Source organism: Cetorhinus maximus, chromosome 28 (assembly GCF_964194155.1).
Source record: "Cetorhinus maximus chromosome 28, sCetMax3.hap1.1, whole genome shotgun sequence".
NCBI lineage: Eukaryota > Metazoa > Chordata > Chondrichthyes > Lamniformes > Cetorhinidae > Cetorhinus > Cetorhinus maximus.
Genome location: NC_135906.1, coordinates 9,058,688 through 9,075,468, shown reverse-complemented (window position 1 = coordinate 9,075,468; position 16,781 = coordinate 9,058,688). Strand labels below are relative to the sequence as shown.

General features: G+C 49.2%; 1 protein-coding gene across 1 annotated transcript in view; it reads left to right on the top strand.

Moving 5' to 3' along the window:
- The first annotated feature begins 8,405 nt into the window (after positions 1-8,405).
- The window catches only part of lpar2a (lysophosphatidic acid receptor 2a), a 29,251-nt gene continuing 20,875 nt past the window's right edge, over positions 8,406-16,781 (top strand). Inside the window, exon 1 of the mRNA XM_078531145.1 lies at positions 8,406-9,165. Within this exon, the coding sequence (XP_078387271.1) occupies positions 8,433-9,165 (733 nt within the window). The 5' untranslated portion in view covers positions 8,406-8,432. The remainder of the gene's footprint in view (positions 9,166-16,781) is intronic.

The window sequence follows — 16,781 nt, the reverse complement described above, 5'->3', positions numbered from 1 at the left end:
GATCACTCTGTCCACCTTGGTCACTGGGATCACAGGAGGGAGGCCATTCAGCCTTTTTACTCTATTCCACCACTTAATTACACCATGGCTGATATGTATCTCGACGCTGTTTCCAGATCTTTGCTCCATTATCAACGAAGACAGAAAACATACTGAGTTCAGCCTTGTAAGTTTCAATTCCAACAACCCTTTGGGAGTGGGAGTTCCAGATTTCCACTACCCCTTGTGTGGACTTCCCGATTTCATTGACCTGACTAAGATGCAAAGGTGACATTGGATTCGTGTAGGCTGCCTGGACATGAGGCTGATCCCTAGTGTCGGAAGGGGCTGTGCTTCAGGGAGGCTTTGGCACAGGGTGGAGGCGAGGAGGGCAGGGGGCATCGGAGGGAGGTGTGGTGACCACACAACGATCGGTGGAGATAAACGAGATGGCAGATGATGTTAAAGGGGTGGCTCTCAGGGGTGGGATACAGGGGTGTGGGCTTGGGGTGGGATGGGATTGGGCAGGAGGCTTTTCAGGAACATGCCAGGAATGGGCTTCTGGTAGTGTAATGAGTTAAACCCAGGGTGCTGTGATAGGGTAGCCAGGGTTGGATGATTGAAATGGAGATGGATGTCCTTATTCACCCTAATATCGATAAATCCGTCCAACCTAACCTGTGCTGCATTTTCTTCATTATTCGTTCATAGGCTGTGGGTGTTGCTGGCTAGTCCAGCATTTGTTGCCCATCCCTAATTGCCCTTGAGAAAGTGGTAGTGAGCCGCCTGCTTGAACCACTGCAGTCCATGTAGTGTGGGTACACCCACAGTGCTGTTCAGGAGGGAGTTCCAGGGTTTTGACTCAGCAACAACGAAGGAACAGCGAGGTTCTTGGAATGAGCAACAACCAGAGATGGACCCGAACTACAAGTGGCTTCTTTTATGAAGCAGCTTCTTCAGACTCTGCTTCCGCTTGCAGACTCTCTCTGCTGGTACAATTCTGTATGGTAGCTTCATGTGACCAAATGTACATTGCACTTTTCAAAACACTGATACACTATAGTTCCAAGTCAGGAGGCTTGGAGGGGAGCTTGCAGGCGCACGGAGAGGGATACTGCTCAAGGGTGAATTCTGAGCATAACACCTGAGTCAAGGATGGCTGGTCTGGAACTTGTGTTGGAAGCAATCAGGATGAGGTTATTGAATAAGAATCAATCTGACGTTTTAGATCCCGGGAGTTAGGATCCTTGCTCCCAGACACGGCGTCAATGAGCAGCGTTACTGTTAAATTAATTGTTCGCATTTATTCGCTCGCCTCCCCTCAACCACAGCCTCCACAGTAATGCAGAGCACCCTCCCTGTGGGGGCCGATGAATCATGAGCGAATAATATTTGGTGGGGCCCTGACTCCTGGCCATGGGAACCTGTGAAAATGGAGCAACCTGGAGTAACAGTGGCTGGAGGTAGTGGAGTGAGGGCAGAGGGAGAGTGGGACATAGGACAGGCTCCTCACTGTACAGTCTGAATAACTAGTATTCTTTAGTTGGTTTTTCCACCACCCCCAAGAGGGTGTGTGTGTGTGTTGCTCATATTCTGCAAGAAACTCAGCAGGGCTAAGATTGAAGAGTTTTCCTGTTTTGGTTAATTTTAGTTCATTTCCACGGGGGTGTAGGTCACAGTCAGGCTATGTGTGTCTCTTTCTTGGTCCAAGTGCTGATGTAGATCCCCTCCTCCCTCCCCCTCCCTCACAGCCACATCTCCGAGATGGGAGAGTGTTGGCACCGTGCCTCGGCTGGTGTCTCCTTCGTACTTGATTAACCTTTCCCCTGGATTTGGCGGGTCCTTGGCGTTTTGTTCTTGCTCAGGGCCTCCTCAGTCCCACTGCCGCTGAACCACACGGGCAACTGAGAACGCATCTGCCTTGTCCTCCCTCGCACGGCCCCAAACTGCCCTGCTATCACTCAGCTCCCACGTGACAGGAAATCCACTCAGAAATTCTCACCCTTGTCTCGGGTCCTGCCCACGTCCTGGGCCCCTGGACACACTGTGCTTCCAACACCTCTAACAATGGCTCTGTTGTCAGCTGCACTGATCCCAGAGCTTCAGACTCTCAGCTGTCCTGAGAAAATTCCAATGAGTCGCTCCCCTTTGTCTTCTCTCTCTCTCTATCTCTCTCTCTACTACCCCCACCGTCTCTCTTTCCCTTTTGCTCATTCTCGCTCTTCACCTTTCATGTTCGCTCCCTTTACCCTCTAGTCTTTTTCCTTCTCCCCCTCTTTCTCGCTCTTTTCTTCCCCCATCTCTCTCCCTATCCCATCTCTGCCTGTATTTTGTTTCAAGTTAAGTTTGCCTTTGGGCATAGACAATACTGAAGCAGGATGTTTGCTACTTTGCAGCTACTTTGAGCCTCTCCAGGGCCCAGCTCCAGAGTTTCCCTTTGTGTTGCTTGCCTGTCGCTTGATGTGTGTGGCCATTGATGTTTAAACTTGTTCAGTATCAGAATGGAAATAATCACAGCTCAGTGAGCTGGCCGAGGCAAGGCTCAAGTAATTCAATGAACCAGTTGCACTGATCAGTGTCTGCACCTGTCTCTCCCTCTCTCTCTGCTGGCGCCTGTGTGTCTCTCTCTCTCTCTGCCTGCGCCTATCTCTCCCTTGCTCTCTCTGCCTGTGCCTGTGTGTCTCTCTCTCTCTGCCTACGCCTGTCTCTCCCACTCTCTCTCTCTGCCTGCGCCTGTCTCCCTCTCTCTCTCTGCCTGCGCCTGTCTCTCCCTCTCTCTCTCTGCCTGCGCCTGCCTCTCCCCCCTCTCTCTGCCTGCGCCTGTCTCTCCCTCTCTCTTTCTGCCTGCGCCTCTGTGTGTCTCTCTCTCTGTGCCTGCGCCAGCCTCTCCCCCCTCTCTCTGTCTGCGTCTGTCTCTCCCTCTCTCTCTGCCTGCGCCTGTCTCTCCCTCTCTCTCTCTGCCTGCGCCTGTCTCTCCCTCTCTCTCTCTGCCTGTGCCTGTCTCTCCCTCTCTCTGCCTGTGCCTGTCTCTCCCTCTCTCTCTCTGCCTGCACCTGCATCTCCCTCTCTCTCACTGTCTGCCTGTACCTGTCTCTCCCTCTCTCTCTCTGCCTGCGCCTGTCTCTCCCTCTTGCTCTCCCTCTCTCTGCCTGCGCCTGTCTCTCCCTCTCTCTCTCTGCCTGCGCCTGTCTCTCCCTCTCTCTCTCTGCCTGCGCATGTCTCTCCCTCTCGCTCTCCCTCTCTCTGCCTGCGCCTGTCTCTCCCTCTCTCTCTCTCTCTGCCTGCGCCTGTCTCTCCCTCTCTCTCTCTCTCTGCCTGCACCTTCTCTCCCTCTCTCTCTCTGCCTGTGCCTGTCTCTCCCTCTCTCTCTGCCTGCGCCTGCCACCCCCTCTCTCTCTCTGCCTGCGCCTGTCTCTCCCTCTCTCTTTCTGCCTGCACCTGTCTCTCCCTCTCTCCCTCTGCCTGCACCTGCATCTCCCTCTCTCTCTCTCTGCCTGCACATGCATCTCCCTCCCTCTCTCTCTCTCTGCCTGCACATGCATCTCCCTCCCTCTCTCTCTCTCTTTCTGCCTGCGCCTGTCTCTCCCTCTCTCTTTCTGCCTGCGCCTGCCTCCCCTCTCTCTCTGCCTGCGCCTGTCTCTCCCTCTCTCTCTCTCTCTGCCTGCTCCTGCGTCGCTCCCTCCCTCCCTCCCTGTCCCTCTCTCCCTGTTGGCATCTGTGTGTGTCGCACCCAGACCCTTCCTCTCTTCGCTCCCAGCCCCTCCTCCCCTCACCTGCTTGCACCACCCCCCTCCCCAAATACCTGTTCATCTGTGCTCCTTTCTTTGTCTACCTGTTAGTATCATGAAGCTTGGGCAAGTCCTCTGTGTCAGACTGAAAGATGAACAGATTCCCCATGGGGGAGCAGTCAGACTGAATGCATTTGACTCTGACTGTCAACACAAGCTGAAGGGAGCTGAGCAAAGGTGTATGGGTTGGGGGCGGAGTTGGGAGAATTTTCTGGAAGTGCCAGCAGGGTGTTCATGGCTTGGGAAGATCGGGCCCCATCTCCCACCTCGCTCAGGCGAAGCAGTGTGTTGGGAAGGGCCCTCGTGAGTGTGGGTGGGAGCTGGCAGCCCTGGTCTGTTGTGTTTGCGTTGTCCACTTGGAGCGGGCACTCTGGTGGGGGAGGTGGGCAGCTGCATGACCTCACCAACCAGCAGCCAGAACTCTGCTCAACAATGTCCCCCAGTGTTCAGGAGTTGGCACGGCTGCTCCCAGAACGACCATCTATCCCCGGCTCGGAACAAGGCTGGTTTTAATCTCCTTATTTATGTGGCTAGAGCCTTGACTCTTCCCCCAGTCTGAGCTGTGTTCAGACTCACCTTGTTGTGACTGTCCCAAAGGCCCTTGGCCCAGTTTCTCCTCCTCCTGGTTTTACTTGTGCGACTCACAAGAGCTCTCTCTGTGCCCCTGGGCAGGACGGCCAGACACCAGCAGTAAATAGCGTGATGTTTACTCGTGGGCGCGCTGGGTTTACACCACGTCTGAGTCCCGTACAGCACCTCCGTCTCCCCCCCACCCCACCCCCGCCTGAAAGATCTGATTCGCCCCCTGTGCCCGGGTCACTGCCTCGGAGGATGAGGTCACACGGCCAAGGTCGCCCAAGGCTCGTTGCCGAGGCAACAGCCAGGGAGGCGATGGGGTTGCCAACCCTCCAGGAATGCCCTGGCCAAGAATTGAAGATCGATCTATTGATTAATTGAAGATCTAGTGAAGACTAATCCATCGTTGCAGTGCCCTCGTATTCTGTACTTCTTTCATCTTCTTTGAGCACTTGCGTTAGTTATAAAAATATTGCAGATGGAGTGAAGGAATAAGCTGTTTAACAGACAGGAGTCATCCAACCGAGCAGTGAAGAACCTCCCTTTCCATTGGCAGTAGGCAAGTAGGTATCGTGGGAACGGACATGTCAGGCAGCCAGTGGCGGATGCAGGGAGGGCCATGTGATGATGAACCTTGTTTAACTGGAGTTGGCAACCTTAGGAAAGGAAGGAAACATGATTCCTTAAGGCAGATGGAGTTCAGAGTTGTGTCTCGTTGGTTTTATTTTTATTATTCTTTTGAGATGTGGGCGTCACAGGCAAGGCCAGCATTTGTTGTCCTCGAACTGAGTGGCTTGCTTGGCTGTTCCGGAGGGCAGTTAATCAACCACATTGCCGTGGGTCTGGAGTCACGTGTAGGCCAGACTGGGTAAGGACGGCAAGTTTCCTTCCCTAAAGGGCATTGGTGAACCAGATGGGTTTTTACAACATTCGATGATATTTTCATGGTCACTGTTACTGAGATTGGCTTGTTTTTCCTGGAAATCCATGTTTAAATCCCTCCAATCGTTTTTTTTTTTCCCCTGCCACAGTATTGAAGCACAAATGACGTCCTATGTGACTGTGACCAAGGGTAAACTTTCCCTCCTTGTCCTTCTCGATCTGTCTGCAGCCTTTGACACGGTTGGCCACACCACCCTCCTCCAATGCCTCTCCACTGCTGCCCAGCTGGGTGGTACCTGCTGCCACCCGGTTCTATTCTTATCTGTCTAACCATAGCCAGAGTATCACTCGCAATGGCTTCCCTTCCTGCTCGCACGCCGTTACTTCTGGCGTCCCCAAGGCCCCATTCTCATCTCCTCGGCAACGATCTCCGAAAGCACAGTGTTAGGTTTTACACGTACGCTGATGACACCCAGCTCTACCTCGCCGCCAGTCCTCTCAGCTCCTCCAATGTCTCTAAATTATCAGACGGCTTATCTGGTATCCAGTGCTGGATGAGGAGAAAGCTCCTGTACCTAAACATTGGGAAGACTGTGAAGCCACCGCCTTTGGTCCCCACTCCAAACCCTGTCCCTTAACAACAGACTCCGTCCCTCTCCCTGGCAAACTGCCTGAGGATGATCCGGGCTCTTTGATGTTATTTGGTGTTATATTTGACCCTGAGGTGAGCCCCAATCACATCCTTTGCCGCCTCTAAGACCACCTATTTCCACCAATGTAACTTCGCCCCTGGTTTAGCTGCTCTGCCACTGAAACCCTGGGTCATGTATCTGTTACCTTGCAGCAGGTCCCTGCTGCGCTGACCCCGATTTGTAAATTCTCACCCTTGCTTTCAAACCCCACCAGGGCCCTGGCCCCTCCCCGTCTCTGTAATCTCCTCCAGCCCCACAACTCTCCGAGACATTTGCACTCCTCCGATTCCCATGTCTTGAGCTTCTCCAATTTTAATCACTCAACCATTGGCAGCCGTGCCTTTAGCTGCTCGGCCCCAAGCCCTGGAATTCCCTCGATAAACCTCTCCAACTTTGCTTTCCTCCTTTAAAGTGCTCCTCACCTCTTTGTCTAAGCTTTTGGCCTTCTGCCCTAATATCACCTAATATGACTCTGTCTAATTTTGTTAATCTGTCTGTGAAGTACCTTGTGGCATTTTGTTCCCTTAAAGCACCACATAAATAAATCCAGTCTGTTGTTTATAAACTGGTAGGACTGGAATGGTGAAACAAAAGTTTTGAACTGGTTTGAATTTGCGATTTGGAAATTTTATATCTCTACTTCAGTACCTAACTGCACCAAACAGCTCGAATGTTCAAGAGTTGTCGGGGTGGTGTAAATCGATTTAAAAACAGAGCCTGCAGTTCAACAGTGGCTGTAAAAGCTCTTTGCAATGTGCCCTGCGGACCCCCCCATGTGCCCAGTGCCCCACAGACCCCCCCCCATGTACCCAGTGCCCCACAGACCCTCCCCATGTACCCAGTGCCCCACAGACCCCCCCCATGTACCCAGTGCCCCACAGACCCTCCCCATGTGCCCAGTGCCCCACAGACCCTCCCCATGTGCCCAGTGCCCCACAGACCCTCCCCATGTGCCCAGTGCCCCACAGACCCCCTCCATGTGCCCAGTGCCCCACAGACCCTCCCCATGTGCCCAGTGCCCCACAGACCCCCTCCATGTGCCCAGTGCCCCACAGACCCTCCCCATGTGCCCAGTGCCCCACAGACCCTCCCCATGTGCCCAGTGCCCCACAGACCCCCTCCATGTGCCCAGTGCCCCACAGACCCTCCCCATGTGCCCAGTGCCCCATAGACCCTCCCCATGTGCCCAGTGCCCCACAGACCCTCCCCATGTACCCAGTGCCTGGCAGGGAGCCCTTGTGCCTGGTTGGGGGGGGTGGGGAGTGGTGAGAGGGTGCCCTGCCATGTGCCCAGGGGGTCAAGGGGGTGCCCCCATGTGCCTTGGGGGGGGGGGGGAATGCAAGGTTGTGCCCCCCCCCCCCCCCCCCCCCCCGTGTGCCCAGGGAGACACGAAGGGGTGCCCCCCCCATGTGCCTAGGGGGGACGTGAGGGGGTGCCCCCCAACTGCCTGTGGGGAGCCCCCTGTGGCCAGCACTCCCTTTGCACCCCCCACCCCCCCTCCCCCCTTATTCTGCAGATCAACATATGACAGAGCCCCTACTTGAAATACTTGAGCAATTGTTTAGTAGCCATTGAAACCGGGAAGGCTCCAGTTTGATCCTGGGCCTCTCTGGAGTTAGCTGGTTGTGGACGGGATGCTGTGAGCTACCATTGTCCTTTGTATTTCCTGGACTAAAAGAGGAGAAACATCCTTGTTCAACACTGGTCTATCCGTGCACACTGTCAATGACAGTTCCTTGGGTTGACATGAGACGGGGTGGAGATGTGCAAGGAACTTGCTTGAGTAAGACTGGTGCCCCATGGAAAGTTCTTGTTTTTTTCCAGCACTGTTCGTGACATCAGGATGTCACAAAATGCTTCATAGCCAGTGAGATTCCTCAGAAGCGTATCTCATGTGCTGCTAGAGAAACGTGGCAGCCAATTTGCACATAGAAAGCTCCCACAAAAGCAGTGTGATAATGATTACGTACAAATATACGTGGAGCAGGAGTAGGCCACTCAGCCCCTCGAGCCTGATCCACAATCCAATGTGGTCACAGATGATCTTGATGTTGGCCTCAACTGCACATTCCGCCTATCCCTGATAACCTTTGACTCCCTTGTTAGTCAAGATTCTATCTACTTCTGCCTTAAAAATATTCAATAATCTTGCCTCTACCACTCTCTGGGGAAGAGAGTTGCAAACATTTATGATCTTCTGAGAGAAAAATTTCTCCTCATCTCCGTCTTAAACGGGAGACACTTTATTCTTAAACTGTGCCGCCCGGTTCTATTTCATGACTGGGTCATGCTTTTACATTGCTGTTGTTTGAGGCCTGAACATTAAGGAAATAAGGGGAGGAACTTGGTGGATGTAGAGGTGGGCAGAGAGAGAGAAATGAGTTGGTTTAGAAATGATTGATCATAAACCAGACCAAGTTTGAAGAGTACATTGTGGTTTTTTTCAGGCTTGACATTGTTTTGATTTTCAGGTGCAAGCCAGGGATTGGCCAAGTGAGAGAGGGAGGGAGACAATATGGGGGAGTGCCACCACAACCAGTCCGTCTGGTTCTTCTACAACAGCACGGGCAAAGAGCTAAGCCCAATTTGGAGGACCAAGGACAAGCTGGTGGTCTCCCTAGGCCTCTTGGTGTGCGTGATCATCATCCTGGTCAACCTTCTAGTCATCGTGGCTATTGCCATCAACCGGCGTTTCCACTATCCCATCTTCTACCTGCTGGCTAACCTAGCAGCTGCTGATCTCTTCTCCGGCATCGCCTACATGTTCCTCATGTTCCACACTGGCCCCCGCACCATCCATCTCAGCGTGGGCACCTGGTTCATTCGACAGAGCCTCCTCGACATCAGCCTGACTGCCTCAGTTGCCAACCTCTTGGCCATCGCGGTGGAGCGCCACCAGACTATCTTCCAGTTTCAGCTGCACAGCAAGATGAGCAATCAACGGGTGATCATCCTCATTGGCTGCATCTGGTGCACGGCTGTATTGATAGGCTTCATCCCGCATTTGGGTTGGAACTGCATCTGCCATTTGGACAGCTGCTCGCGGATGGCACCTCTCTACAGCCAGAGCTACCTGGTTTTCTGGGCCATCTCCAACCTTGCAATCTTCTGCGTTATGCTGTTGAATTACCTGCACATTTACTACTATGTCAAGCAGAAAACCAAGCTAATGTCCCGGCACACATCCTTCCAAAGTCGACACAAGGAGACCGTGATGAACCTCATGAAGACTGTGGTCTTTGTTTTGGGTGAGTCTTTTCATACTCCCATTTTTTTAATATAGCATTTCATAGTATTTCCAGCATAGAAACAGGCCATTTGGCTCAGCTGGTCTATTCTGCATCCTCCCATCCTACTTCATCGAATCCTATCCGCATCCTGCTATTCCTTTCTCCCTCCTGTGTTCATCTAGCTTCCTCTACTACTATTGGCCTCCACCACTCCCTGTGGCAGAGAGTTCCATTTTCTCACCACTCTCTGGGAAAAGAAGTTATTCTGAATTGCCTTCTGAATATATTTATGACCCCTAGTTTTGGACTCCCTACAATTGGAAACAACACCTCCACATCCATCCTCATCAAACCCCTTCCATAATTTTACAGACCTCTACCAACTCACCCCTCAACCTGTTTTTATTCTGGGGATAAGCGCCCAAACCAGTCCTGATATCCAGAACCTCTCAGACCTGGTATCACCTTTTGCACCTCCTTCAGTGCCTCAATATCCTTTTTCTTTTGTAAAGTGAAGCCCAGGACAGAATACAATACGCCAAGTGTGGTCAAACTAAGATTTGATCCAAGTTTGACATAACCTCTCTCTCTCTCTCTCTTCCCTAATTCCATTCCTCTAGGAGTCAACCCCAGTGCTTTGCATTAATTTATGACCTGTGTTGCTACCTGTAATGATTTGTGATTCTGTACACCTAGATTCTTTTTGCTGCTCCTACCCCTTTTACATTCCTATCCTCCACAGAGTATGTGCCCCCCGCCCCCCGCCCCTTTTCCTCTGTGTGCCACCTCACATTTAAACTATATTGAAATACCTTCAGCTCTGAAGAGTCATCGTAAGGACTCGAAACATTTTTAATGCTTCTCACTCCACAGACGCTGCCAGACCTGCTGAGTTTTTCCAGCATTTTCTGTTTTTATTTCAGTTTTCCTGCATCTGCAGTATTTTGCTTTTATATTATATTAAAATTCCTTTGTTGCTTAACGCCCAGTCTACAAGTATATTAATGTTGTCTTCTATTTTGTTGCAGCCTCCCTGAGTATTTAATATACATTTCTAAACCCTGCGCTTATTATTTTTAAAAGTTTGAGTAGAAAGATTAACTTGAACAACATGTTTTAAAAAAGAAGTGTGTGTCTCAATAAATATATTTATTTGTATATTTTTATATGTTGTGTGTGTGTATATATATATATATATTTTATTTATTTACATATAATGATATGTATAGTTATAATGCCTTTCACATTTTTGAGATGTCCCAAATGCTTAAAGACACATTGGAAGAATTTCTGAAGTTTAATCACTATTAGGGAGCATTCTTGGCAACTGGGTAGTGCACAGTGGACCATCCCCCCCACACAGAACAGCGATTGAGATGAATGTGTGAGTAATCTCTCTCTCTCTCTCTAGCTGAGGGAGGAATCTAGGCCAGTGCACCCTCCGTTTCGAACAGTACTGTGGGATCATTTGCAACCATGGTGGCTTAATGTCTTGTCCGAACAATGTGCCTTCTTCGACAGTGCAGCACTCCCTCAGTACGACGCTGGGAATGCCGGCCTGGATTATGTGGGAGTTGAACCCACAATCGTCTGACCACGCAAGTGACAGTTCTGCCTATTGAACCTGTAGTGGATTTGCTTTATCCACAACCCAACCGAAGCAGATGAGACCTTGGGCCTCAGATGGAAGTATTGAGAACAAAAGTAGGGAAATAAGAGTGTAAATGTTACACTGAGGCTTTATAAAGCTCCAGTTAGGCCACAACTTGTGTATTGCGTCCAGTTCTGGTCACCACACTTTGGGAAGGATGTGAGGGCCCTTGAGAGTGGGCAGAGGAGATTTATCAGAATGGTTCCAGGGCTGAGGGATCTTAGCTGCAAATTTAGTTTGGAGAAGCTGGGGATGTTAACCTTGGAGCAGAGGAGATTGAGGGAAGATTTGATAAAGATGTACAAGATTATGACAGGTTTGGATAAGGTAGACAAAAACTGTTTGCATTAACTGATACGACAAGAACTAGTGGACACAGATTGAAGATTTTAAGCAAGAGATTGGAGGGGGTGGGTGGTGCAGTGTGATGAGGAAGAACTTCTTAATGCAGTTCTCAATTCCAGAGAGCTGCGGAGATTCACTCATTGAGTATGATCAAGACTGAGATCGGTAGATTTCTAGATATTACACATATTGAGAAATATGGGGATAGTGCAGAAAAAGGGCATTGAGGTAGATCATCAGCCATGATCTCATTGAATGGCGGGGCAGGCTTGAGGGGCCAAATGGCCTACTACTACTCCTAGTTCCTATGTAACGCCCTGGAAACCACTGCCTATGAAGAAGGTGGAAGCGGAGATAATCAATGATTTCAAAAGGAAATTGGAGGGGCACTTGAGGGGAAATAAACTTTCAGGGCTATGGGGAAAGAGTGGGGGAATAGGACCGAATAGATTGTCTACAGAGAGCTGACATGGACTCGATGGGTCGAGTGGCTATCTCCTGTGCCTTATTAACCCTAAGCCTCTGACTCTAAGGTCTCTCCATTGAAACTTGATGAGTTGGAAGCAGAAGTTGAGGCTAAAATGGCGCAGTGTATGTAGAGGGGTTTGGGATATAGCGAAAGAAAGAAACAGCAAGAGCAGGAAAGAGAGAGAGAGAGAACAATGGTGGAGGTGAGAGAGCAGTTCTTGGCAGGTATATCATGGATAGAGTAGAGACCGTGGGAACCCCTGTCTCCGCTGCCTGAACACTGACTGATTTGTTATCTGCAGTACTGTGGACAGTAGTTCGCTTCCAGCAAGAGTGACTCATGGCTTAGGCTCAAGTACGTTGAAACACTAAGTAGATTAGTTTGAATGAAATTAGTTATTTGCTAATCAAGTTTCCTCAAGTCTTAGTCCCACTTCCGATGTCTTAAACAAAGAGGATAGTTTAGTTTATTCACCACACCAATATCTGCATTTCCCATCATTGTTTGCCAACACACAATTGGCTTGGGTCACATGAGTCACAGAGGTCGACAGCACAGGAAAAGGCCCTTCGGCCCATCAAGTCTGCGCCGGTCAAAACAAGTGCCTGACTATTCTAAGATAAAAGCAAAAATAAAAACAAAAAACTGCGGATGCTGGAAATCCAAAACAAAAACAAAAATACCTGGTCTGACAGTATCGGCGGAGAGGAACTATTCTAATCCCATTTTCCAGCACTAGGCCCATAGCCTTGTATGCCATGGCATCGCAAGTGCACATCCAAATACTTCTTAAACGTTATGAAGGTTTCTGCCTCTACCACCCTTTCAGGCAGTGAGTTCCAGATTCCCACCACCTTCTGGATGAAAAAATTCTTCCTCACGTCCCCTCTAAACCTCCTGCCCCTTACCTTAAATCTATGCCCCCTGGTTATTGATCCCTCCACCTACCCTATCTGTGCCCCTCAGAATTTTATACATCTCAATCATGTCCCCCCTCAATTTCCTCTGCTCTGAGGAAAATAACCCCAGTCTATCCAATCTCTCCTCATAACTAAAACTCTCCAGCCCAGGCAACATCCTGGTAAATCTCCTCTGCACTCTCTCTAGTGCAATCACATCTTTCCTATAATGCAGATTCTAGAACTGCACACAATACTCTAGCAGTGGCCTAACCAGCGTTTTATACAGTTCCAGCGAAACCTCCCTGCTCTTATATTCTGTGCCTCGGCTAATAAAGGCAAGTAACCCATATGCCTTCTTAACCACCTTATCTACCTGTCCCGCTACCTTAAGGGACCGGTGGACATGCACACCAAGGTCCCCCTGATCCTCGGTATTTCCCGGGGTCCTACCATTCATCGTGGATTCCTGTGCCTTGTTTGTCCTGCCCAAGTGCATCACCTCACACTTATACGTGTTAAATTCCATTTGCTGCTGACCTGCCCGTCTATATCCTCCTGTAATCTAAGGCTATCCTCACTATTTACCACCCCACCAATTTTCGTGTAATCCACGAACTTACTGATCAACCCTCCTACATTCAAGTCTAAATTGTTTATATATACCACAAACAGCAAGGGACCCAATACTAATCCCTGTGGAACCCCACTGGACACAGGCATCCAGTCTCAAAAATACCCCTCAACCCCTCTGCTTCCTGCCACTCAGCCAATTCTGGACCCAATTTTCCAAATTGCCTTGGATCCTATGGGCTCTTACCTTTGTTATCAGTCTCCCATGCGGGACCTTATCAGAAGCCTTGCTGAAGTCCAAGTAGACTACGTCAAATGCATTACCCTCATCTACACACCTGGTTACCTCTTAGAAAAATTCAATCAAATTGGTCAGACATGATCTCCCCTTAACAAAACCATGCTGACTCTCTTTGATTAATCCCTGCCTCTCCAAGTGTAGATTAATTCTGTCCCTCAGAATTGCTTCCAATAGTTTCCTCACCACTGAGGTTAGACTGACTGGCCTGTAGTTCCCTGGTTTATCCCTTCCTCCCTTCTTGAATAACGGTACCACATTGGCTGTCCTCCAATTCTCTGGCACCTCTCCTGTGGTCAGAGAGGTATTGAAAATTATTGCCAGCGCCCCTGCTATCTCCTTCCTTGCCTCACTCAACAGCCTGGGATACATTTCATCCGGGCCTGGAGATTTATCTACTTTTAAGATCACTTAGAACCTCCCCCATGTCTCAGCTCATTTGCTGAAAGCCTCATTTGTGCCTTTGTTACCGCTAGACCCTACTAGTCCAATACACTTCTGGCTGGCCTCCCACATTCTATCCTGTGTAAACTTGAGGTTCCCCCAAAACTCTGCTACCCGTGAATTAACTGCCAGCAAGTCCCCGTTCCCCCATTACCCCTGTGCTCGCTGAACTACGTTGGCTCCCAGTCAACAATGTCTTGATTTTAAAATTCCCATCCTTGTTTTCAAATCCCTCCATGTCCTCAGTCTTCCCAATCTCTGTAATCTCCTCCAGCTCCATTAACCTTCTGAAGTATCTGCGCTCCTCTAACCCGGGGCCCCTTGATCATCCTCGATTCTCGTGTCTCCTCCATTGGTGGCCGTGCCTTCAACTAACTAGGCCCCAAGCTCTGGAATTCCCTCCCTAAAACCCTACCTCTGACCCTCACTTCCATCCTTTAAGACATTCCTTAAAACCCACCTCTTTGATCAAGCTTTCAGGTCATCTTCCCTAATATCTCCCCTTATGTGATATTTGTTTTCTGATGTTCTTGTGAAATATTTGCGGGTGTTTTGTTGCGTTAAAGGTGCTATACAAATGTAAGTTGTTATTATTTCTCATTTCCTTCATGTATATCTCCAATCATACACTCCAAATGCCATTCCCTCAGTAACCTTCAATTCCCCAAACACAAATCTTTGTTCTCCTCCAATTGACTTTGAAGGTATTGCCAAAATTGCAGACCCTATCCTTGCCTCCTCCTTTGTTACCCAGAAATAAGAACATAAGAATTATTTTTGTTCATTGATGGGATGTGGACGTCACTGGTCAAGTCCAGCATTTGTTGCCCATCCCTAATTGCCCTCGAACTAAGTGGCTTACTAGGCCATTTCAGAGGGCAATTAAGAGTCAGCCACAATGTTGTGGGTCTGGCATCACCTGTTGGTCAGAGCGGGTAAGGATGGCAGATTCCCTTTCCCTAAAGGACATTAGTGAACCAGATAGGTTTTTACAGCAAATGGTGATAGTTTCATGGTCACCATTACTGAGACTAGCTTTCAATTCCAGATTTATTAATTTGAATTTAAATTCCACCAGCTGCCATGGTGGGGTTTGAACCCATGTCCCCAGGTTAAGGATGACACACAGACTCTACAGAGGGATATAGACAGGTTAAGTGAGTGGGAAAAAACTTGGCAGATGGAATATAATGTGGAAAATGTGAGGTTATGCACTTTGGCGGGAAGAATAGAGGAGCTGAATATTATTTAAATGGAGAAAGACTGCAGAAAGCTGCAGCACAGAGGGATTTGGGAGTCCTTGTGCATGAATCCCAAAAAGTTAACATTCAAGTTCAGCAGGTAATAGGGAAGGCAAATGGAATGTTGGCCTTTATTTCAAAGGGAATGGAGTATAAAAGTAGGGAAGTCTTGCTAAAACTATACAAGGCACTAGTTAGACCACACCTGGAATACTGTGAACAATTTTGGTTCCCTTATCTAAGGGAAGATATACTGGCATTGGAGACAGTCCAGAGAAGGTTCACTAGGTTGATCCCTGGTATGGAGGGATTTTTTTATGAGGAGAAGTTGAGGAGGTTGGACCTGTACTCATTGGAGTTTAGAAGAATGAGAAATGACCTTCTTGAAACATATAAAATCTTGGGGGGTTTGACAGGGAAGATGCTGAGAGGTTGTTTCCCCTTGTGGGAGAGTCTCGGACCAGAGGGCATAATCTCAGAGTAAGGGGTCACCCATTTAAGACAGAGATGAGGAAGAATTTTTTCTCTGAGGGTAATGAATCTGTGGAATTCTTTACTGCAGAGGGCTGTAGAGGCTGGGTCATTTAATATATTGAAGGCTGAGATAGACAGATTTTTAATCAGTAAGGGAATCAAGGGTTATGGGGAAAAGGCAGGAAAGTGGAGTTGAGGATTATCAGATCAGCCATGATCCCATTGAATGGTGGAGCAGACTTGATCGGCTGAATGGCCTACTTCTGCTCCTACATCTTATGGTTTTATAATACTCTGGACCTCTGGATTATGAGTGCAGCGATATTACCACTATGCCACCATTTCACCAAAATAGGAAGAGGAGTCGTCTAGAGACTAAAAATCTTGAATATACCCAACGACGGAACATCCAGTGATAGATAATCCCAGAAGTTCACAACTCTGAAGAAATTTCACTTCAGGCCATCAGCTTCTAACTCAACTAGGTCAGTGATAAAAACAAAAAACTACTGCGGATGCTGGAATACTGGTCAGTGATCCTGTTTGCTGGTTATTTGTGTTTTTTTTTGGTTATTGGCTATAGCACCTGGCTGATTGTGGCCAAGTGTGATTCCCCCCCACCCCCTTGGTTCAATGGGAAAGATTTTTTTCTAAATTTGCTCACTGTAACTTTCACATTCTCGTATGAACAAGAGGAACACAGCACAGAAAGTTTAACCCCAAGAGAGAGGCTCATTTGGTAAAATCAGTGATTAGCTCAACTGCACAGGAAGATCCCAAAATCCATTCTGTGGTAGCACAGCAAATGGTGTGCATTGTTCGGTCAGTGATGGAACAGGTATGTGGCTGGAGGCTGATCTCAGACCCAGATATGACAGCAGGTTTGCGGGCAGTCTGGTTCAGCCTTAGACAATTGCCATGGAGCGGGGTGGAGTTGGTAGCTGGGGAACAGAGCTGGTAGCTGGGGAACAGAGCTGGTAGCTGGGGAACAGAGCTGGTAGCTGGGGAACAGAGCTGGTAGCTGGGGAACAGAGCTGGTAGCTGGGGAACAGAGCTGGTAGCTGGGGAACAGAGCTGGTAGCTGGGGAACAGAGCTGGTAGCTGGGGAACAGAGTTTGTGGTGGAGACTGAGGACAATGGACTTGGTCTTTGCATTAATTAAGTCAGAGGTGGGTTTAGTCTTCCCAACACTTATTCTGTCGATCTAGGAGTGGTTGTTGTTTGTGTAGTCCGCCAAGCC